The sequence below is a fragment of the Myodes glareolus genome, chromosome 17, assembly GCF_982192425.1.
Source record: "Myodes glareolus chromosome 17, mMyoGla1.1, whole genome shotgun sequence".
Classification (NCBI taxonomy): domain Eukaryota; kingdom Metazoa; phylum Chordata; class Mammalia; order Rodentia; family Cricetidae; genus Myodes; species Myodes glareolus.
The window spans coordinates 34986172-35008646 of record NC_142042.1 but is presented as its reverse complement, the minus strand read 5'-3'; the positions used below and the strand labels follow the sequence as shown (position 1 = coordinate 35008646).

The window sequence follows — 22475 nt, the reverse complement described above, 5'->3', positions numbered from 1 at the left end:
ATGGGTTCTGGGTCCTCTCCACCTGGAGCTGCTTTATGGAGAAAAAAAAAAAGGTGGGGCTGTCATATGCACTATTAAGAGGAAAACGCCCAGGCTAACATTCATCCTCACTTTCTAGTGACGCTCCCCTGCCTCCTTCCTTCTGGGTACTCAATGTGTTTTCTTCCCCTTCTTTCAGTTGGGCTTTGCATACACGCCCACCGGCACCTTTGCGAGCATATGGAAGCTGTCTCGGCCCACAGCGCACCCCAGCGGGCGGTCTGGATTTCTCCTAGCTCGGGCCACTTGGCTTCCGGAGAGCTCGTCAGTCAGAGCCGCGGCTGCTGCAGAAAGCCGGTCTCCGTGGGACCCCAACGAGGGCACCCGCCACCTGGGAACCTCGGGACCTGGAGGGGCGGGGCAGGGAGTGCTGGGAGACTTGCCCGCGGCCCCGCGGCTTCGCAGGAGGAATGCCGGCCTGAAGCCAGGCAAAAGGGGCGGGTCTCGAGCACTGTCCCGCTCCTCCGAGAGAGGGACCCGGCCGGGTGGAAATCTTGCACCCGGGAGCCACTGAGACACGCGGCACACACCATGGAACGAGCCGGCCCCAGTTCCGTGCAGCCAAAGCAGCAGCGAGACCAGGACTGGGTGGAAGCGTGGCTGGATGATCACCGGGACTTTACCTTCTCTTACTTTGTTAGAAAAGCCACCAGGTAAGAAGAGGATCCACAAAGGACACGACCAGGGGCATGAAGCGTGACCTAGGGCTGATCTTTCTTCCCCATTGAATTTTCCCCTTTGGTTCAACATTAAACAATCCCGGTTCCCAGGCCCTTTGCTTCTGAAGTAGCTTCTCGGTCCCAGTGCGGACTGGAGTCCTCGACTTAGAGCGAGCACGGTTGAAAACGGAGGCGTCGGATTAGATAGGACTTGCCCACGAAGTTAAAAACAAAAATGTATAGCTGGCCTGGGAGTAAGATTACTTTCACGCACGCTCACGGGCCTTCCCACCCGGCCCCCAGGCCCCTCTACCCTCCCGGTTTCCCCCTAAAACCGATTTAGCAAAACCAAAACAAGCCAGAGCCCCCTTCCCAGCGGCTCCGGAAGCACCGCTGCGGGCGCGTCCCTGTGGCCGCGCTCCTCCCCTGCCCCGCTCGCTCTGACCCTGGCGGGGCGGGGAAGCCGGGGGATCGGGACCAGGCCACCGGGAAGCCCGGGAGCAGCAGCGTGCCCGGGTCGCCCCAGGGAGGACTATCTCTTTGGGTCCCCAGGCAGTCCCTGGATCATCCCGCCGCAAGCTGCGGCGCGGCAAGGAGGTTCTTCTAGGAGCTTTGCTGCGCGCACACAAAGGGCGCGCGGGGGGGCTGGGTGGCGACTGGGGCGGACTCAGGGGCCCGGGGCCCCGGGCACCCCAGAGGCCAGCTCTTCCTGGTCGCGAGCCAAGCGCCGGGAGGCCGCCGCGGAGGGAGGGGAGGAGGGAGCTTGTCCTTCAGGAGCCGACTGCAGCAGGGGCAGTCGGGGCGCGCGAGGACTTGAGAGTGGAACCGAGGGACGAGAGGGTGGAGCAGAGTGCGTGGCGGGCGGGTCTCCCCGAAGCTCGAGGAGTCGCCTCGAAGCCCGCGCGCGCGCTGGTCTCCCGCGCGCCGACCTGGGCTGAACTAACAAGCTCTGCTTTGGAGAAGGGGCTGGAGCCCCGCCACCGGCGCCTTGGGGCAACGGCCGTCGAGCAGCTGGTGCTGGCCGCCCGAGCCGGGAGGGCGACTCTCGCCGGGCGGGGATGGTGGACAAGCCGGCGGGGACTCGCCTGTGCGCGGCCGCCACTCGGCCCGGCGCTGCCCGCCAGGGGGCGACGCCACGCGGGGTCCGCAGCCGGCGACCCGCAGGGAAGAGGAGGCACGGACCGTAGGGGAGCCAGCCGGGCACCCACGGAACTCCTCCGGCCCCGAGAATCTCCCGAGTCCACCTTCCGAGGAGTTCGGAAACGAGAGTCCCGCGTTTGCTATGTTGCCCTTTGGAGACAAAACGAGGTACTTCCTTCAACATCCCGCTGGCCACTTTGACTGGGGAGGGGTGTGGGAGTCGCCAGGGTTGGAGGTGGCACTCAGCACACCTGCGGGAGATTTAGCCGCGTAGTAAATGGGCGGTGTGATTTTGTGTCTCTTCTTGCTTTCTCTCCGAGATATTGTTTGGGGTCAGTTTTCTCTTTTCCCACCCAGTAGTCACTCCTGGACAGTTTGGACGTTTTGCTTGTGAGCCTAACTTTTAATCCCTGAGCCATCCTCTCCCGGAGAACCCAGATAAGCTCTGAGTACCCACCCCTCCTTTTACCCCTTTCATCCCCCACCCCTCCGATAGTGCCTTCTTCCTTCAATCTCTGAGTTTAGAGCGATCAGATGATACCTCCGAAGGGAGAGCGGTTTCTTTTTAAAACGTTACTGGGTATTTGAGCAGAGGCACCAAGATAGACAGACCATCTCGAGCTAGAATTATCGATTGCTGTGAACCAACAGTTTCCAAGGGTCACTAGCGTCTCTGAGACCATCTGTCCCCGGTGTCCTGTCTCTGCACATTCTCACCCTCTGCTCCCTTTGAATTAGAGCACAGGAAATGGGGAGGGGCTAGAGAGCAGGGCTGAGTTTTAAAGAATGCCTTGGAGGTGTCCTTTAGATAGTTTGTTAATAGATGAAAGAATAAGGCAGCTTGTCTAAAAACACCGCAGAAACGTCCCATTCTTTGTTTCCCCTCTCCACTTTGAGGACAAACTTTGGACGATTTACTTGCAGGTTTTTGACTAGTCCTAGGAGAGAACATTCTCAAAGCTGCCAAAAACCTCGAAAATGCAGCAACATTGTATTTGAAAGTCTGAACAGTCGTTCGATACATTTGCTATTCCTTTTTTTCCTCTCAAGTAGAATACAATTAAAATCTCAATTACAATGCTAACTGTAAAATTTAGATAGTCGGAGACTCCAAGGTTTCCAGTTAGGGCATTGTTTGATTCTCTCTCTCTGAGTAAAACTTGGAAAATGAAATGACAGTGTAAAATATTTAAAGGCCTTCATTTGGAGAAGTTGAGAAAGTTATTAGCATAAAGAATAATACTCTAGGGATTTTTGTGCAGCCCTTGGTCGCTCTTCGTGGAATTCAAGTTTGACTTTTTGCTGGCCATATTAGCTGAAGGCTTTAACATAAGAATAGGAAGCTGAACACCGCTTGATTATCCTTTTTTTTTTTTTAAGACTACAAGGGTTAGTGTGGTTCACGTTGTTGAGATAAAAATTTATTGTGTCCATTTTAACTTTGCAGCAGAGTTCTTTTTAAACTAGAGCCTGTGTCATTTTGTTGTGCTTTGTAAATATAAAAAAAGTATGTGCATATGTAAAAAGTGTATGTGATTCTACAGAGAGACATGTGGCGTGTTGAAAAGGTTAAAATGAATTTAGATTCATTTAGAATGCCCATCTGCAGCAGAAATCGGGCTTATTGATAGAAATGTTTGTGCATTTATTAATCGTTGTCACGTGACACACATGCATGATATACCCTCCTTTTGCCAGGCCCAGTTGTCTGCATCGAGCATAGTCCCAGAACATAATGAAACTCCTGGTGCTCTGAGTTTTCATACACCTCTTAATCTGGCTTGGCCTTGATGGCAGTGTGGCTGTCGAGTTGTTTTTTTCCTCAAAACTATCTTCAAATACATAGCCACATTCTGTATTAATGGCTATATTCTCCAGCAAAGGAATGGATGAACGCTTCTTAATGGTCACAAACTATTTACATGAATTGGAGTGTGAAAACTGAACAAGTTGAACAAGGTGTAACTTAGTCTATTAGCATGAAAATTCACTTTGTTTTTCTAGTAAACTCCGAGTGCACCCACCTCCCACCCTCACTATCCTAAACAACTGGGAATCCTTCAGGACTGAGTTAATTGGAGACTTTAATGTGTAGCCATTTACAAAGACAGCCTTCTGGGTGCTAAAGCCTCTCGGCAGCTGCTATTATTCTTGACAGCATATTGGAATAGTGTTACCTTTCATTAGTTACTAATCGGGTCTGTGGCTGCGGGTGATGCTTTAAGTCCTTTAGTACTGAAGGGATGAGATGGTTACGTTTTATTGTTTGTTTGCCAGGCCAGAGCCTGAGAATATTTGGCATACAGTGGAAACAGGAGATTTAAGTGAGGACAAGTTTTATGGCAGGTTGGATCAAAGTCCAGAAACAGAAGTTTTACAGGTCCTCGCGGCCTCCTGGGACACACTTGACACCACAGAGCGGGCTGAGGTAGTTGAGTCCCCAGGTCCTGCTGTTGGGTTTCTTCGTCCTTCTCTCCTTGACATTTTTGTATTTATTTTTCTTGGTGCAGTTGTGGGAATTAACTATGGTCTTCCGCATGCAAGGCAAGGGCTCTGCCAATTGAGCCATCTCATACCCAGCACTCAAAAATTTTGAGGTAAGGGTCTCGTTAAGTCGTCCCATGGTTTTGAACTCACTGTGTAGCTCAGGCTGAATCTATCTCAGCTTTCCAAATACTTCAATAGTTGGTATGATCACGGACCACGATGCCTGGTTCCTGTTTCATTTCTAAAAGATGTCACATTTTTATTTGTAAGGTACATACGTTAAACTTATATGGAGGCTATAAAATAAGTATTGCTATCCATTCTTAAAACTCACTCTTTCCGCAGTTAGATAGGAATGGAAACAGTTTCGGCGTTCAGAGAAATCTTTACTCTGCGTATTTTTTAGACAATGGTGTTGGAAATGATAAGTTCTTCAGAGCATTTGCCCAGTCTGAGTGTGACTATGGGTGTGTGTTGATGTGTTTATAGCAGTGAGTCTCATGCACTAACGGACAGTTTTCTTTTGTTGTCCTGTGCTCTCTACGCCCATGCTGCCTGCCTTCTAGCTTCCTGGATGTTCTCTGATAAGCTTCTCTTCTTCTCGCCTAGAAGAATCCATAGAAGCCCCTGGAACAGCAGATATTTCTCGTTGCCCTCTTCTCTGTAACGTTTTCATTTCAGACTTCTAGATCTGTCTTAGATCCTAAAGTACATGATCAAGATTTGTAAATATGTGTATATTTTATGCAGTATTAGTCATAGATGCCTTTCTTGAAGTAAAGTGATGTCCATGTTACAATGTAAACTTAAATAAGCTTGTAAAATCTATAGTTTTTTCCAGTTTGTGATCCGAAAAATCTATAGAAACTGTCAATATTTTTACGATATCGAGTTCACAGTATTTTAAGATTAGGAAACAATGGTGTTTTGCTTATTCGACGCAACAAGATTTATTTTTTCATGGTGTTAGGGATTGTATCTGCAACCTCCAGCACCATAGACAAGTTAGTGTCCCATCTGTGAACTATGTGTTGGGCCAGCCCCAAATGGCCCTTTAACTAATTCCACCTACATAGATGATCTCTGTTCTCTTACATTGTTTCTTTTAAGGTAAACTTTAAAAAAAAAAACTACATAAAGTTACACATTCAGCCCTTATCAATGGCAGAGGATGTGATTTACTAAGATGCTCCCCTTCCATTGTATTTGGAAACAAATCACAGGCTGGCTCACCCTGCCTTGGATGTTTCCATAATGCTCTAGAATGATCTCCTTTGTAACGGAAAAGACTACACAGAACTGGGCAGTATCTGTTTCTAGCCTAAGCAGAGTTTATTCAACTTTCAATTGTGGTTTTCGAGTTACATTTGTTTTTGTTGTTGTTTTTTGGAGCTGAGTGTAGGATAAAAACCTTCTTTCCTAGGATGAAAAATTTGTTAGTAAGCCGTGGAACAATCAAATAAATCAGTGGGTTGATTGGTCATTCAGAGTTGAAGATGCTTCATTTCTGAGTTTTGTGTGCAGATGAGCTGCACACTTTTCAGGACTTCCTGGAACTTTAGTTTGGAGTCCCAGCTGTAGGTGTGGGTTGACCGGTGTTAGTGTCAAAGCCATTCATGTGCCTGGGGAGCAGCTTTGGTGTGAGGCTCCCAGGAGTGCCTGAGAGCTGTATGCATAGGAATAAATCTGGAGAGTCTCGCCACATGACTCATTCCTTTGATATTTAGTTCTATAATCGTTTTTGCTGACTTGTTATTCTCATTTTGTTTTAAATGGTATCATTATTCATTTTTTTTTTTTACAATGTTAGGACTTTCTTCATTTTCAGTGCATGGTAGGACTTTGTAAGTGTTTCCAATCAAATACGTAGGGTAGGCAAAACAAATTGAGTGTTAAGTTTCTAAGAATCATGTTGACAAATAGAAATAAAATCTATCTTAAAGCCCTTAAAAAATATGTCCATTTCTCTGGGTTTGAGTTTGTAATGGACATACTGTTTGAATTCTTTTTTTTCCTTTCCTTTTCCTTTCCTTTTCCTTTCCTTTCCTTTTCCTTTCCTTTCCTTTCCTTTCCTTTCCTTTCCTTTCCTTTCCTTTCCTTCCCTTCCCTTCCCTTCCCTTCCCTTCCCTTCCCCTTCCCCTTCCCCTTCCCCTTCCCCTTCCCCTTCCCTTCCCTTCCTTTCCTTTTCTTTCCTTTTCTTTTTCTGAGATGGTTTCTCTGTGTAGCCCTGGCTGCCCTGGAACTTGCTTTGTAGACCAGGCTGGTCTTGAACTCAGAGCTCAGAAATCTACCTGCCTCTGTCTCCCTGCTGGAACTAAAAGTGTGTGTCACCACTGCCTAGCTTTTCTTTTCTTTCTTCTCCTCCTCCTCCTCCCTCTCTTCCTCCTTCTCCTCTTTTCCTGTTTATAATGTGCCATCCTTACTATCTTCTTTGTCTGGGAGAGGGAAGGATTCTCATTCATAAAATGACCTCTGAATAAAGAAATGTGTGTTTGTTTCGGGGTATGTGGGTGGGGGTCATTCTTAAACTTTGGAGGAAATTGACTGTCATTTGATGTTTTCGTGATAAATATATATCACCATCTGTGTTCTCTGTTGGATTCCTATGTTAGAATGTAAGAAAATATCCTAATCCTTTGAACTAAGAAAATAATTAATCCCTCAGTTACACACAGAGAGGGGTGGGGAAGAGAGGGAGAATGAACTTTATAGTTATAGAATCCATTGTTTTAAATTTAAGTCATATACCCCTCATATGGGAGGCCTTGGGTTCAATTTGCAGCATAAATCAAACAAACAAAAATAAATAAAACAAACCCTACCCTGATAGATAAAGGTTTTCTTTTTGATGTCTGGATTAGTAGTTAGAGAATTTTTGTTCACATATGACAAAACCCTACCTCGACCCAGGTAGAACTGACTGTTAATTGGAATGCCCAGGGATTGTTTCAGCTGTGCGTTCACCTGACCAGATAATCTTATTAAGAGTCTGTTTGCCTGTCTTTCTCTTGCCCATTTATCTGTTGTCCTTGAACTTCATCTTCGGGTGCTGGCAAAATTCCTCTTGGGTGAGTCTTAAACTTCTGCTGTTAACGGGACACCTTCTTAGCCTTGGCATTGCTCCCCACGCTACTTCCCCCTTACTGGGATCATCTGCCTTCTCTGCAATAATCCAAGAGAGTAGGGAAGTTCAATTGCTTTAGTAGGGCAGTAACTACACAGTTCTCAGTGTTCCTTTATGGAAAGGGCTGTGGGGGAGGGGAGAAGAAAAGGGAGGGAAGGGAAGGGATTGTCAAAGTAATGTGGACAGACCCAGTATGCCAGATGCTGTATCTGGTGCTGATCCTCCCCGCCCCCCCCCCCTTTATTTTTTTAGAACCTTACTCTGTGTTGCCGGCTTTTCTAGAACTCTCTATGTAGCTTCAGATTCCTGGTACACTTCCTGCTTCAGCCTTCTGAGCCCTGGGGTTATAGGTGTGAGTCACCCCCCCCCATCTTTGAGTTCTTTTCATTTTAATGTGTAGCCAAATGTGGAACTTTTAAAAGTCAAATCGACGTAGATATGGTATAATTTAATCATAGCTACAACATTTGTGCAACTGCAATCCTACATTGCATTTTAAGTTAATTATGAACAGAATGATAAAACTACAATCAAATGCAAATTGGCAGCCGTCATTAAACGCCCCTTGCAGCGTCATTAGCCCAGCTGTGGTAAGAGCAGTACACCCTGGCCATCAGGCCTCTTCCATGATGCCCCGCAACAACAGCTCACTCCTCCCGCTGGCCCTGGGAACACTCGTGTACCTTTAGTCCTATAGCATGACATCCTCACTTTGGGATTTCATTTTTCATGTGGGATGAAAGTCTGCCTGCATATTAAATTGACTTTCCCACTAACTTGTTGAAGGTAACAAGTGGGTGATTTCAATCATTTATGGCATACTTTTACCTTTTTATGTCTTTGTCGTGATCTTTTGAAAATACCAAACTAAAGCACTTTTATAGACATGTACATTTCTTCGAAATATACATGTATTGAGCCCTTAAGTCTTCAGACTGATCAATGGCCACTTAGCGCCATTCCCCCTGTTTCTAAATGCAAACCAATCAGTATACTTAGCTAGTGCTAGGTTTCCGTTCCGAAGCTTTCTTCCAGATCGCAGCAGGTTGGCCATTAAGTGGTATCATTCCTCCGTGCACATAAGAATGCAAGGAAAAATACAAAGAAGGGTGACCCTCCCAACCTGGAAGTGTTTCTGCGTTCTTTTTGCCTCTGGTCTCAGTTTCTCCCAGAGGAGAACTCTTGGGAATTGAAGAACTTTAGGCAGAGGGTTCCTTCCATCATTGCCATATCAAACCCAAGTGAAGAATGTATCGTCAGGGTAGAGCTCATGGAGGGTGTGAGGGACCTCAGAGCTCCTGTTTCCTTTACTGTCCTTATAGCCAGCTAATCTTTTATTCACCTAAAGTGTTTCCCAAAAGTATCGGTTGGGGTTTGACTGTGATGTGCTTTGCTCTGAGACACTATCCATCAAATTTCAGGGTAAATTACGTCTTCAAGCCCCAGGGACTTAATGCCAGAAGCATTTCTAATGCCAACAACACCCCAAGATTGTGAAACCAAATCTGTTCCCTCACATTTCCAGATTTCTCTCAAGGACTGGCACCACTACTCAGTTTGGAGCCACCATTTAAAAACCTTTAAAATACATTTATGTTTATGGAAACTTGGAGCCTTATAGGTACCAAGCTCAGGTGTCAATTCCTAATCCATCTTTCTAAGAGAATGGCTATGATATTTACTAACTCTGTAAATTAGAATGGATGGACTTAGAGTTCTCAGGACAGTGAAAGGAGATAATGTATGTTGTCTGGTTTTTCCTGTTAATGTCTTGTTTTTTAGTAGTTTATAGTTTTCACATTGAGAATTAATAGCACCTAAAACTTGATCATAAACATTGATAGCTATTTCCCTTTTCTGACAAATAGGAGTCAGAACAATACTTTAAAAGGCCTCAAGTGTCCTTCATTTTAGATGGCTTTTTATCAGTGGTCTGACGGAGCCTTATTTGGGATTGTGTAAGGCTCTAGCAAGGTAGTTGGAACAGGAATTAGGCCCTGAGGTTTTGCTCCCAGCTGAGATGGGAGCTGAGAGGGGCCAGGGCCAGACCACGGCTTCACCCCTGACTTTAACAGGCTCCTCCAGCTCGAACATTCCTTGCTTCTCAGGAGAGCACAGCATCAGCTTCTCAAGTTAAACAGTTTCATTCTTGTATTTTTCCAAGCTTGAGTAGCGGATCCAGGTCAAATTATGCAAACCCTGTAACTAAAACTGTATAAAATAGGATCTAAGAGCAGGAAAAATAGCCAACATTATTTTTATGAGAGTTATTTTTGCATTTTTTTCCTACAAATAATTTTAGGAGATTGTTTTATACAATCATTCTTTCCAGCCAGAGGACTTAGTAGGCGCTTTCTAATTCAGGTACTAGTGATTAATTGATACAACCGGTGGATTAAAAAACATTGAAGAGAACAAAAAATATGACATTTTAATAGTATAGTTATAAACATGAACATGAACTTGAGTGCTGTGGATTAGTCACACCTGCAGATTTTCCCTTTGCTTTGTTTGAGGCACCCAGAGAAAGCACTCTCGAAAGTTATTGCTCAAGGGACTGTTCCGAGGGTATCCTTGAGGTCCAGGGCTGGCAGCGACCTACTCCTAGTGTTTCCCTTCAGTTGGATAAGAAGTAAAATGAAAGAAGAACAAGAGCAAGAATAAGAAGAAGTAAAATGGCCAACCTTTATACTCAAATGACCTATAGCATTTTTAATCAAGTTTTAAAAATATGTCCAGGTATAGAATTATAGAATTATCATATTATAGAATATTGCTGAGTTAAATATATATATGTATATATATATGTATATATATACATATATATATATATATAATTTTTCAAGACAGGGTTTCTCTGTGTAGCTTGGGAGCTTGTCCTGGAACTCACTGTGTAGACCAGGCTGACCTCGAACTCACAGAGATCCGCCTGCCTCTGCCTCCCGAGTGCTGGGATTAAAGGAGTGCGCCACCACCGCCCAACAGTGTCTTTTCTAATATATGTGGCTAGATAATTTTATCCTTTTAGTAGTCATAGGAAGACAAGTTCATTCTTGTAATTGTTTTATTAAATTAAATATCTAGCTCATAATCTTTATGTATGGTTTAGAAAATTATGTCGCATATGAGTCTCCACATTGTTAGTGTGGAAAATCCATTTTTAAATTTAATTTGAAAAATATCTTGAAACATTTTTTCTTCATATTAAGAGTTTCTGTAAAAATGGAGCTTTTACATTTATTTTATTGTGCTTGCATGTGTGTGTGTGTGTGTGTGTGTATGCACAAGTATACCTCAGTAAGTTTTTGGAGGTCAGAGGTCAAATTGTGGGAGTTGTTTTTTGCCATCATGTGGGCTTCAGGGATAAAAGCTGGGTGCTCATGCTTGGAGACAGTTACCTTTACCTGGTGAGCCATTTGGCCTGCCCCAAATGATGGTTTTAAATTAAGTGCTTAAAAGGAAGTAATGAATGGCTGGGCATGTAATCCCATGGGAAGCTAAGACTAAGAGCTTCTTATGTTCAAGTTCGGCCTTGGTGATTTCTAAAATAGAACAGAGGAAGAAACGGTAGTTCTTATTCTGTTGAAGTCAACTGAATAAATTCTCGTCCTTTAAACAGTCAGGTGATTTAAAATGAATCCCATAGTCTGTGTTCGGGTAGGTATGCCATCACCGTCTGCACATTGAATTAGGTTTCTGGACTGGGCGAGGCAAATAATATTTTACAGGGAGAATGGATTATGTGCCTAATGTCATATTCTTTGAAAGAGTTGGTATGGGTTTCAGTCCTGAGACTGTGTGACCAGAGTCCCTTGGATCGCATTATCTACACTGAAGATATCAGTCTCAATGAAAGAAAAAGCAAAGCTTATAGATTAAATGTCATGTGGAATCTAACTCAAGAAAAGGTAAGCTTCTTTTAGTGTACAAGGCCATTAAATAATGGGGTGTCTTTGCTAATGTGACTATATATTGTGAATTTATTTTGTCTATAATTTTAATGTAAAAGCCTCTAATGTCACCGTTTTTTGTTTTGTTTTGTTTTTTTTTTTTTTTAAAGTGGCTGAGAATGTAGTCATTAGGCCACTGCAATTAGATCTTAACACTAAAACAAAATTACCCTAAGTATGGGGCTGGAGCAATGACAGCATCTGGTGTTCTTGCAGAGGACTGGGGTTCAGTTCCCAGCATCCACACCAGGAGGCTTGCAACCATCGGTAACCCCAGTTCCAAGGGATCCGGTGCACTCTTCTGGCCTCTATGTGCACCTGAATGTCTGTGCTGCGGATGCACTGACTTAGGTACACATGTCCAGAAAATAAGGAAGGAAGGAGGGAGGGAGGAAGGGAGGGAGGGAGAGAGGGAAGGAAGGAAGGAAGGAAAGTAGGAAGGAAGGAGGGAAGGAAGGAAATAAATAAATTTTTAAAAAACACCCAAAGTGCAGAATATTTTCAGTTAAAAAAATTCTTTAAGAATATTTGTTTGGGGGGTTGGAGCGATGGCTCAGGGGTTAAGAGCACTGGTTGCTCTTCCAGGGGTCCTGAGTTCGATTCCCAGCACATGGTGGCTCACAACCATCTATAATGAGATCCGATGCCCTCTTCTGGCCTGCAGGACTGAGACCATGCAGGCAGAGCACTCGTGTACATAAATAGTTAAATCTTTAAAGAAGTGACAATTATTTGGGTGAAAGGGTAAGATGCATTCCATTAGTTGCTTTGCAAACAGATTTTATCCGTATTTTAATTCAAGAGAATTATTAGGTTTATATCACAATTGTGCTTTGTCTTGTAAATTTTTGTTTCCTTATTTTCTAGATTCTAAGATATATTCTATAAAACATAGACAAAATATTTTCTTTTTTTCCTATCAAAACATCTAGAACACTCATTATATATTTGAAGCCATTTAAGCAATTTGACTTTGATAGAAAGTGATATGACTGTCCCATAGAGCTCCTTAGAGACACAGCTCTGTGTGTGTGTGCTCTTTGGTAGATAATCATATTTGAGATGAGTGCTATTTTGCTTCCTTGTGTCCTATCAATATACTAGGCCTGTAATAACTGGTAGAAACAAACTCAGTGGTATTTTTGGAAGGATTTTTTGTCTCACAGTTCTGTATCAATCTTACATGTCTTTTCTTCATATGTTAGGGTTTGTGGTTTTGTTTTTATTGGGATCTCTGTGTGTGCAAATGTGTGTCTCAGCGCCTGTATGTGTCTTGTGCTTTGTCTTGGGCTCTTTTCTGTTTGTCTTGTCTTATTCTGATTTGTCTTCTTCTTCTTCTTCTTCTTCTTCTTCTTCTTCTTCTTCTTCTTCTTCTTCTTCTTCTTCTTCTTCTTCTTCTTCGTGCCTGTTTGCTTTCTAATGAGAGAGAGAAAGGAAAGGTGTGAACATGGATGGAGAAGTGTGGAAGATGGGGAGGAGAAACTGTGATCAGAATATATCGTATGTAGAAAAATATTTTTAATAAATAAACCTTGAAAAATACTCATGATTAGTGAGGAGCTGTAACTTGTCTAGTTAAATGAAAAACACAAACTACAGATTCTAAGTTTAAAATAATCCTGAGTGAAAATGAAGTTTTAGTCTAAACACAATGCATGCTATTTAATTTTTCATTTTTAATAGTTTTGCTGATCTGTAAAAACTTAAGAGGATATATGTAAAATTGAAGTCTGTTTTATTTATTTGGGTCTCATTATTCTCATAGTGGCCTTGACCTCCTGGTGTAGCCAAAGATGACCTTGAACTTCGGATCCCTCCTGCCTCTCCGGCTGGAGAGCAGACATTACAGACATGGGCCCCAGGCTTGGCTTTGTGCCGTTCTGGGGGTTCATGAATGCCAGGTGTGCTGATTAGTTTTATGTTAATTTGACACAAGCTAGAGTTATTTTAGAAATTTTAGAAAAAATTTCCCCACCCGATTGACCTGTGAGCATGCGTGTAGAACGTTTTCTTGATTGGTGGTTGATGTGGGAGGGCCCAGCTTATTGTGAGCACCGCCACCCCTGGGCTGGTGGTCCTGGGTGCTCTTGGAAAGGAGGCTGAACAAAGATGGGCAGCGAGCCTGTAAGCAGCGCCCCTTTGTAGCTTCTACGCAGCTCCTGCCTCCAGGTTCCTGCCCTGCTTGAGTTCCTGCCCTGACTTCTCTCACTGATAGACTCTTATTTGGAAGTATAAGTGAAAATAATCCTTCCCTTCCCAAGTTACTTTTGGTCATGGTGTTTGATTGCAGCCATAGAAACCCTGACTATGACAGTAGGCAAACACTCTACCAATGGAGTCACGTTTTCAACCTCAAATTTATTAAAGTATTCATTAAAAAGTGTTACTAGTTTGGCACCGTTTGTTCAGGTATTAATTAAGTCTGTCAAATATCCTTTTAAAAGAAGCACAGGGGACCTGTGAAATTAAATGTATAGCATTTTATTTCTGCTTGTGTGTAACTTTAGTTGTTGAGGTTACGATAAGAGTTCACGACATCGCACCTCCTAATTATCTCCCTGTGTAGCTTTGAACCTTCTGTAATCACTAGTCAGTTGATTCATGTCCTTCTGTGTACTGTAAGACACAGATCCTGGAGTACATTGCAGCTGCCAGAGCTTGACCAGCTGTGAACCTGGGGATGTGTTCCTTAGCTCTCTATCCACACAGGAACAACATCGTGAAATGAACCACAAAGGAGTCTCACGGATCACAATGTCTCAAAGACATTGATTGTTATATCAAATCATCGCATGAACACCTAGAGGGGCCGAGTGCTGTCCCTAGAGTGGAGCCTTAGAATAATACATTTCTGATTAGAGTTGTCTTCTAAAAATAGTTGAGATTTAAGATTTAAGTCACCTTTAAGACAGGAACTCAGGGCTTGCTGGTGACAACCTCCATTTGATTCCATTTCTGCCCACCTAACCAGTATGGATCTTTTGGTGTTTTCCGTGTTTGGCATGTGCCGACTGAGCCTACACACCATCCTTGGTAGACAAGTTGACAAACACAAGCCGTATTTACCGTTAGTGTTACCTGAGAGCAGTCGCTACCAGCAATGATTTTGAGGCCTTCCAGGTTTTCTTCAGTTATTTTAAGACAATACTGTAAAAGCTGAAAAACAAAACTAACTTCTCCCACTTGTAATTGATACACAGTGCAGCTCACTTATGAAGTAAGAATGTTCTGTGTTTTAAGATAAGTGAGTGACTGGGCTGTAATTTAGTGAGGAGAGGGAGCCGTTTGGAGGGGACATTATCGTGAGGATCTTGGGCATCAGTTTTCACTACATTTTTCTTGGCTAACTTTCTTTGAAGCATTTGTCTCTTTATTCGCAGCCTTGGAAAAGCTAAAATCAACTAAAAGACTTCAAGCCTCGTGCTTTCTGATTGCCCTCAGGTTCGAAGGGCCGTTAGTAAAGATAGACTTGTATATTATTAATTATTAGTGCTTACAGCAAAGAGTAAACACACCTATGGGGATTATCATCCCCTTTACCCCAGAAGTTTTTTATGCAATTAAAACCCTACTTCAAAAAGAAAACAGAAACAAAACCAAAAAACCCAAGTAGAAGTGTTCTGGAAAGGATAGCAATTGAAGCGCCTGCTTTGGCCATGGCCCAGAGTAACCATGAGGGATGCAGCTAGCATATACCAAACCATACTTGTTCCTCTGCCAATGGGTTTGTTCTATCCTTTTCTAATTGGCTGGATTTTATGAAGCTCCTTTCTTGGTTCGTCATCCCCATTAGCATGGCACTAAGGACCCAGGAGATAATAAAATCTTATATTCGTTAATTTCACATCCCCCGTATCTTTTCTGATCAAATTTAATTTTAAGTTTAAGAGGCAGAGGTTATGGACTTCTTGCATATGCATGTTTTAATTTGACTTTCCCATCAACCCCGTGTCAAGGGTAAAGGACTCAGGAGAGTTTCTGCCTGTTTAAAAGTGAAGAAGTTGAGGAGAAACAAGAAGTTTGACTGTTAGATCCAAGACCATCTCCTGGCCAGCGGACAATGTAAACTGTTGTGGGGTCTTACCTTGTCAACACAGCAGCCCCTGTTACCACTTATCACCCTGACCTGCAGAGTTTCGGGAGTAACTGACCATTGAAAGCTGAGCCCTAAATGGGATGTCTAGATCATTCTGTCCAAGGCTCAGGGAACATTGCTTCTTCAGTGATGGGTGCAGAAGCATGTAAGGCCTGGAGGAGGGGAACATCGTCATGGGATCTATCTTTTTGGATGTGGCATGGCTTCTGCATGTCAGCTCTGAGCTGCACCAGACTGGTACAGAGGAGGGAGGGATTCATGAGGCCCCATCCCTCCCTGAGACTGCTGATGCAGTTTATGCTTGTCTGAAGAGGGAGCGATGTTTTCCTTAGTGGTATAACCACTGGTGTGGTGCCCATGCTTCTATTAAACAACCCCTTCCTCAGGCTTCTATAAGCGATACTCAGTGGACCGCAAAGAGAGGGTGGGGTGGGTAGGGAGGGGGAGTGGGGTGATACCTCTCAAGGGAGGAGACTGCTTGGGAAGAGAAGGGATTAGCAGGAGTGAGAAGACAAGCAAGGGTTATGAAAAGGTAATGCATTATTAGATGTATGAATGTATCCTAATGAAGCCTGTATTGTGTATAATTCATATGTGCTAATAAAGCCCATTTACTAAGCACTAGCTTGACCACTAGAGAAGCCACAGTAGCTCCACTTTGACTCCCATGTCAGCCCTGTGTCTGATCTTCATAGTGTTGAGGTTGGAGCTGGAGTTATTCCCTTCACGCAGGTATTTTTGACCTTTGACTCCACTGACGAGAGTCATGCATGAGTCTTCTACTTTTTGCTAAGAAGATGGGCTGGAGAGATGGCTCAGAAGTGAAGAACACTGACTGCTCTTTCAGAGGATCCAGGTTCAATTCCAAGCACCTACATGGTGGCTCACGACTGTCCAGAACTCCAGTTCCAGAGGATCTGATACCCTCTTCTGACCTCCACAGGTGCCAGGGGTACCCGTGGTGCACAGACATACATGCAGACAGAACACCCATGCAAATAAAATAAATTGAAAACTAAAAAAGAGGTTGGAGTAGTTAGGTTGTGTTTTGTGGCTGATGCAATTGAGACTCAAAAGAAGAAAGTGACTTACCATTGCTCATGTATACCATTAATAACAAATGCTAAGATTCGAACTCAGAATTGGAGGCTACAAACTTATAATACCCCAAATGGACTCTAACCCTCTGAAACCATAAGCTGCATGTTAAATGCCTTCCTTTATAAGTGGACTTGGTCATAGTGTTTTATCACAGCAATAGAAAAGTAACTAAGGGAGTAGTTGGTACCAGGCAGTGGACTGTTGCTTTTACAGGCCTGACTGTAGTGTGGTTTTGGAGGAATATGGAAGACTTTGGGACTTTGGACTAGGAAAGCCTTTGGTTGCTGTAATCAAGGCTTCATGGGTCACCTTAGTAGAATTTGGAAGACAGTAATGCTAAGAGCAATGTAGATTGTGCAGGCCCAGCTCAAGAGGTTTGGAGCGGTGTATTATTTGTGTCTTGATAAATAAAGCTTGCCTGAAGATCAGAGCAAAGCAGCCACACTAGTCAGCCGTACGGGCCAGGCGAATCAGAGAGGAACAATATTAGCAGCTGGGCTGGAAGGCATTCTTGTGATGTTTTGGCAAGGAATATGGCTATATTCTGCCTTTGCCCTACAAATCTGCCTGAGGAATAACTGCAAGTTATCAATCTCCTTGATGGAGGCGATTTCAAAGCAGCTTACTATGGCCTCTGTTGCATGGTTGTTAGTAATCACTTATATGCAGGTCTACAGTGAAAAGAGCAAGTTGGGGGCGGGGGGGGAAACAAATGCAAAATATACATTATGAAGAGAAAGATAACACCAGAAAATCTAATGTCGGAGTCAAGGCTTGTGCTGAAAGAGATGAGAAAATTAAAGAAAGACCTGATCCAAAGCGAGCTAAAGGGAGGAGGACACTCAGGTCGAGACCCCATGAGCTAAGCTTCCAAGGAATTTTCTGTGTCTGAAAGGACACGGAAACAAGGCTGCAAAGACCCCAAGGTCTGGTCCACACTGATCATACACCATCACTGAGCCTCAGGCCCAGCCTTGGTGAAGAGTTTTCATGTTTAGTGCGCAAGCTGTTGTTTAGGTCAGCCTAGCTGCTGGGCTGTATTTAGCCAGGCATTTGCAGATAGGATTGCCATCAAATTCCCCCGGTATTTCCTCTGTCACATGGTAAAGGAACTTTGCTTCTTGGAGAAAGAAATTGCCATCCACAGAACTGTTCAAATTTTCTTATATATATATATATATCGGGAAAGATTGGAGAGTGATTACAACACTCTCATTGACAGGATTTTTGGAAGCTTTACAAGGTACTACTGTGTTTCCTCAAATATCTAACCTGTCTGCATGTTTTGGTCTGCAGAGAAATGGTCAACGCATGGTTTTCAGAGAGAGTTCACACCATCCCTGTATGCAAGGAAGGCGTCCGAGCCCACACGGAGTCTTGCTCCTGCTCTTTGCAGCAGAGCCCTCATGCAGATAGCGCCACCTCTGGAGCGCCAGCCAGAAAAATCTCTGCCTCTGAATTTGACCGGCCTCTTAGACCCATCGTTGTCAAGGATTCCGAGGGAGCTGTGAGCTTTCTCTCTGACTCAGGAAAAAAGGAACAGATGCCACTAACCCCACCAAGATTTGATAGTGACGAAGGGGACCAGTGCTCAAGACTCTTGGAATTAGTAAAAGACATTTCCAGTCACTTGGATGTCACGGCCTTATGTCACAAAATCTTCTTGCACATCCACGGACTCATCTCCGCCGACCGCTATTCCCTATTCCTTGTTTGTGAGGACAGCTCCAAAGATAAATTTCTTATCAGCCGCCTCTTTGATGTCGCCGAAGGTTCGACACTGGAGGAAGCTTCCAATAACTGTATCCGCTTGGAGTGGAACAAAGGCATTGTGGGGCATGTGGCAGCTTTTGGTGAGCCCTTGAATATCAAAGATGCCTATGAGGTAAGTAGGGGAACATAGAGCCTCCAACACTGGTTGTGAGGAGTGGTGGGAAGGTGGGAGGTTGAGATGTGATAATTTGAATGATTGGAATGTAGCCAGGGCTGTGGCTTAGTGGTGAAGTGCTGTGCCTAAGTGTTGGATTGAATCGCCAGCTCTCAAGGGATTGGGGAGATTAAAAAAAAACAAAAAAAAAACACAAACAAAATTAACTAAGTATGCTAGGTTGGTAGCTTGTCAATGGCAGTTCTTCCCTAGTGCTTTAGTACCAGGCAGGGACCGAGGGAAGTCTTTTCTTTTTCCATTAAATATAATGTAAGCAAATCCATCTCATATTTGCATGCTGATGAGTCTAGGCTGTTTCTGTTTGAACTTTCTGATTTTTAAGCTGGGATTCTAAAATGATAGGTCCAAGACTTGTCAAAGTAAATAAATAAACAAGCCTGTCACCTTCTTCTTTCATTCAGGATGCATTCGAGAAGGCACTGCTGTCTTTTGAAATCTCATTGACACCGGAGTTTGGTTTTCTTTCCTTTCATCTTTGCTTGGCCTTTTTTTTTCTTTTTATCAGATGGCACTCTTGGGATGTGTGTGTCCTACTCAGTTGTTAAGTGATGACTGAATGCTGGGAGATGGGGATTGCTCAGCTTTCGGTATTAAGTTTTTATTTGCAAAGATAGTTGGAGCCTTTCTGTTTCTGCATCGCTGATTTTGGAAATTTTGTCAATGCCTGGTCTCATTTTTCTGTTTTCTTTAAATTTTTAAAAAACACTTCATTGTACTAAACTTACAAATAAAAATATCATGCAGCTAGATTAACATAGTCCCTCAAGCTAACACTTGGTGAGTCCCAAACGCTATATATCTAATGCATAAACGCTGTTCTATTAGGATAGCCATTCTGAAGTCATGGAGCTTAGATTTTATACTTTCACACCCATTATTTTTATCCCCTTATCCACAACAAATTTGCTTTATATCCTTTACTTCAGTCCTGTCCGTCATCATTAATATTACTATTTTTTCTTCTCTCTATATGTTCCCACACATATATTTGTATATATGAGAAGGGAGAATGGGCATCCTATCTTATTCCTGACTTTAGAGGAAACGCTTTGCTTATTTCTCTGTTCAATGTAATATCGACTGTAGGTTTGTTGTAGATAACCTTTGTTTTCTTGAGGTATGCCTTATCTGTTCCTAATATCTCTAGGACTTTGTTATGAAGCCATATTGAGCTTTATCAAATGCCTTTTCAGCATTAGTCAAGATGCTTATATAGTTTCTGTTCTTATGATTTTATTTTTTAATGTGTGTTATTTATTTATTTAATTTACTTGTGTGGGACCAGCCTTGTCTTTCTGAAACAAGACCCATTTGGTCATGGTACATTATCTCCTAAATATGTTTTAAAATTTAATTTATAAGTATTTTGTTGAATTTTGCATGTGTGCTCAGCAAAGAAATTGGTCTTTAGTTTTCCTTCCTTCCTTCTTTCTTTCTTTCATAACTTTACCTACCTAGTTTTAATGTCAGGATGATATGGTTTTATGAAATGAAGTTATTTCTTGTATTGGTTTGTTTCCAAGTATCTTTGTAGTTTCTTATACCTTTTCTTGTTGATTTTTACTTTGATTAAATTGTGATCAGATCAGATGAAAAGAACTACCTCAATTTTTTTTAAAGATTTATTTATTTATTTATTATGTATGTAGTATTCTGACTACATATATCCAGTAGGCTAGGAGAGGGCACCAGATCTCATTACAGATGGTTGTGAGCCACCATGTGGTTGCTGGGAATTGAACTCAGGACCTCTGGAAGAGCAGTCAGTGCTCTTAACCTCTGAGCCACCTCTCCAGCCTACCTCAATTTTTTTTTAGTACTTATCGAGACTTGATTTGTGTACTGTGATATGATCAAGTTTGAAGAAAATTCCATGTGCTGCTTAGAAAATGTGTATTCTCTATTTGTGGGGTCAAATATTGTATGTGTGCATACACACACATACATAGGCACATGCATATATGTTACAACTAGTTGATTGTTAGTGTGTTTTAGCTGTGAAGTTCTTTGTTTGCTTTTAGTATGGAAGACATCTCTAAATTTGACAGTAGAGTATCAAAGTTTCTCAGTATTACTATGTCAAGACCTATGTGTTCTTTTGTCCTTTTATGCCTTTTAGTGTGTGCGTTTTTTTTTAAAATGAAATTAAAGCCTCTAGTATTTGGTGCATACATGTTTAGAATTGTTACATCTTCTTGATGAATTATTCCCCATATTAGTATATAATGTCCCTTTTAATCTCTTCTAATTGGTTTTTTAGTTTGATTAAAGTTTACTTTATTTAACATAAAGATAACTAGGTCTGGTTGTTTATGGTTTCCATTTGATTAGTAGTTTGTTGTCCATATTTTTGATAATAGTTTTTGGTTATCTTTGGTGGTTAATTGTGTTTCTTGGAAGCAATATATAGCTGGTTCTCGTTTTTAGAATCCATTTCATTAGTCTGCATCTTTTAATTGTGTGCTGAGGCCATTTATATTTAATGTTATTGTTAAAAAAAAGGGGGATCGAAGGGATTATTGTTATTCTCCATATGGTTTTGGGGGTGTAAACTGGGTTCTCTAGGAGAGAAGCCAGCGTTTTTAATCAGGGAGCCATCTGTCCAACCCCTTAAAATAAATTATAATTTTTAAACACAGTATCTTAATTGAGTAAAATGCTACTTTGCCTAGTGATGAAGTAGCTTATAGTGCCTAAGATTTGTTCCAGCTTTCTGCTATCCACTACACCATAAAGGCTTAGGGTTGGTGTGGCCCAACTCTATGTTTCCGGTGTCTGTTTTAGTGCTGGGCGGGTAGGACGTAATAAGATTTGCTGGATTAAAATGATATTAGATATAAAGGATAACTGGAATTTCTTGCATTAATCTCAGGTTTCAAGCTGGTCATATCTGTCAAGGCAGGGTCATCAGGATCAGGTGTGACATCAAGTGGGGAAGATGGGCGAAGACTTCTTTGGGAAAGAAATGCTTAGTGGTCCCTGGAAAATGTGTAGGACTCACGTGACTGGGATGTGGGCCCGATGAGACCCCGCAGTAGAGAGAATTGGGAAGGAAAGTCAGGGAAATTGGATTGTGGACTGTAAGTGTCCAAGTGCGAGTAGGCATTAGAGAGCTGTGGGTTCACAGCCAGGAAGCCGCCGAACTCTTGATATTGAGGCACTGAGGGAGCTTTGGAGGGTGGTGGGTATGCCTTAAACTGTGTGGTTTTTTTTTAAAAGATTTATTTATTTATTATGTAGATAGTATTCAGCCTCCATGTATGCCTGCACACCAGAAGAGGGCACCAGATCTCATTACAGATGGTTGTGAGCCACCATGTGGTTACTGGGAATTGAACTCAGGACCTCTGGAAGAGCAGTCAGTGCTCTTAACCTCTGAGCCATCTCTCCAGCTTCCCTTAAAATGTGTTTTAAGAGGAGAACATTTCACCTTCCGCAGCCATGAAACGTATTATAAAGAAAATCTAGAGGCTGCGAGGATAGATTATTTTAACAGTCTGTAAGTGAGGGAGTGGGTCGCTGAACCGGTGGAAACCAGTACAAAGGAGCGGAGTTCCCAGCAGGAGAAGCTGTGGAGTGTGGCCGCTGGCGCTGGCGGGGGACAGCAGTGATAGACAACAGAATCAGAACGGACTGGAGTTTTGGGAAGGGTAGATGAACAATGGCGGTGAGGAACGTCAGGGCAGCGGTGTGTCGTGATAGTTCAGGTCGTTTAACTCTCCGGATAGTTTTCTCCCCAGAACCCGTTGTGTGTACTTTCTTTTCAATTTTGGTGCTCGTTGAAGAACTTAATGTTCATCGTGGAGCTGCTCTGGGCCTCCGAGTGCTCTAGTAACATCACCCTGTGGCTGACTCCAAGAACCAACAGCCATACTTTCTGTTCCTGCCGGATTTGCATGTCCTTTCTCTTCCTGTGTAGGGTACAGAAGGA

At 43.0% G+C, this 22475-nt stretch overlaps 1 protein-coding gene across 2 annotated transcripts in view; it reads left to right on the top strand.

Annotated features, from left to right (window-relative positions):
- Nucleotides 1–293: 293 nt before the first annotated feature.
- Nucleotides 294–22475, top strand: part of Pde5a (phosphodiesterase 5A) — a 137870-nt gene continuing 115688 nt past the window's right edge. Inside the window, exons 1-2 of one of the 2 annotated variants that reach the window (XM_087897608.1) lie at nucleotides 294–692; nucleotides 17893–18481. In XM_087897608.1, the coding sequence (XP_087753734.1) occupies nucleotides 571–692; nucleotides 17893–18481 (711 nt within the window). In that variant the 5' untranslated portion in view covers nucleotides 294–570. Of the gene's footprint in view, nucleotides 693–1840; nucleotides 2007–17892; nucleotides 18482–22475 lie in introns of those variants that run through there. The other variant, XM_087897609.1, reaches the window with a different exon arrangement.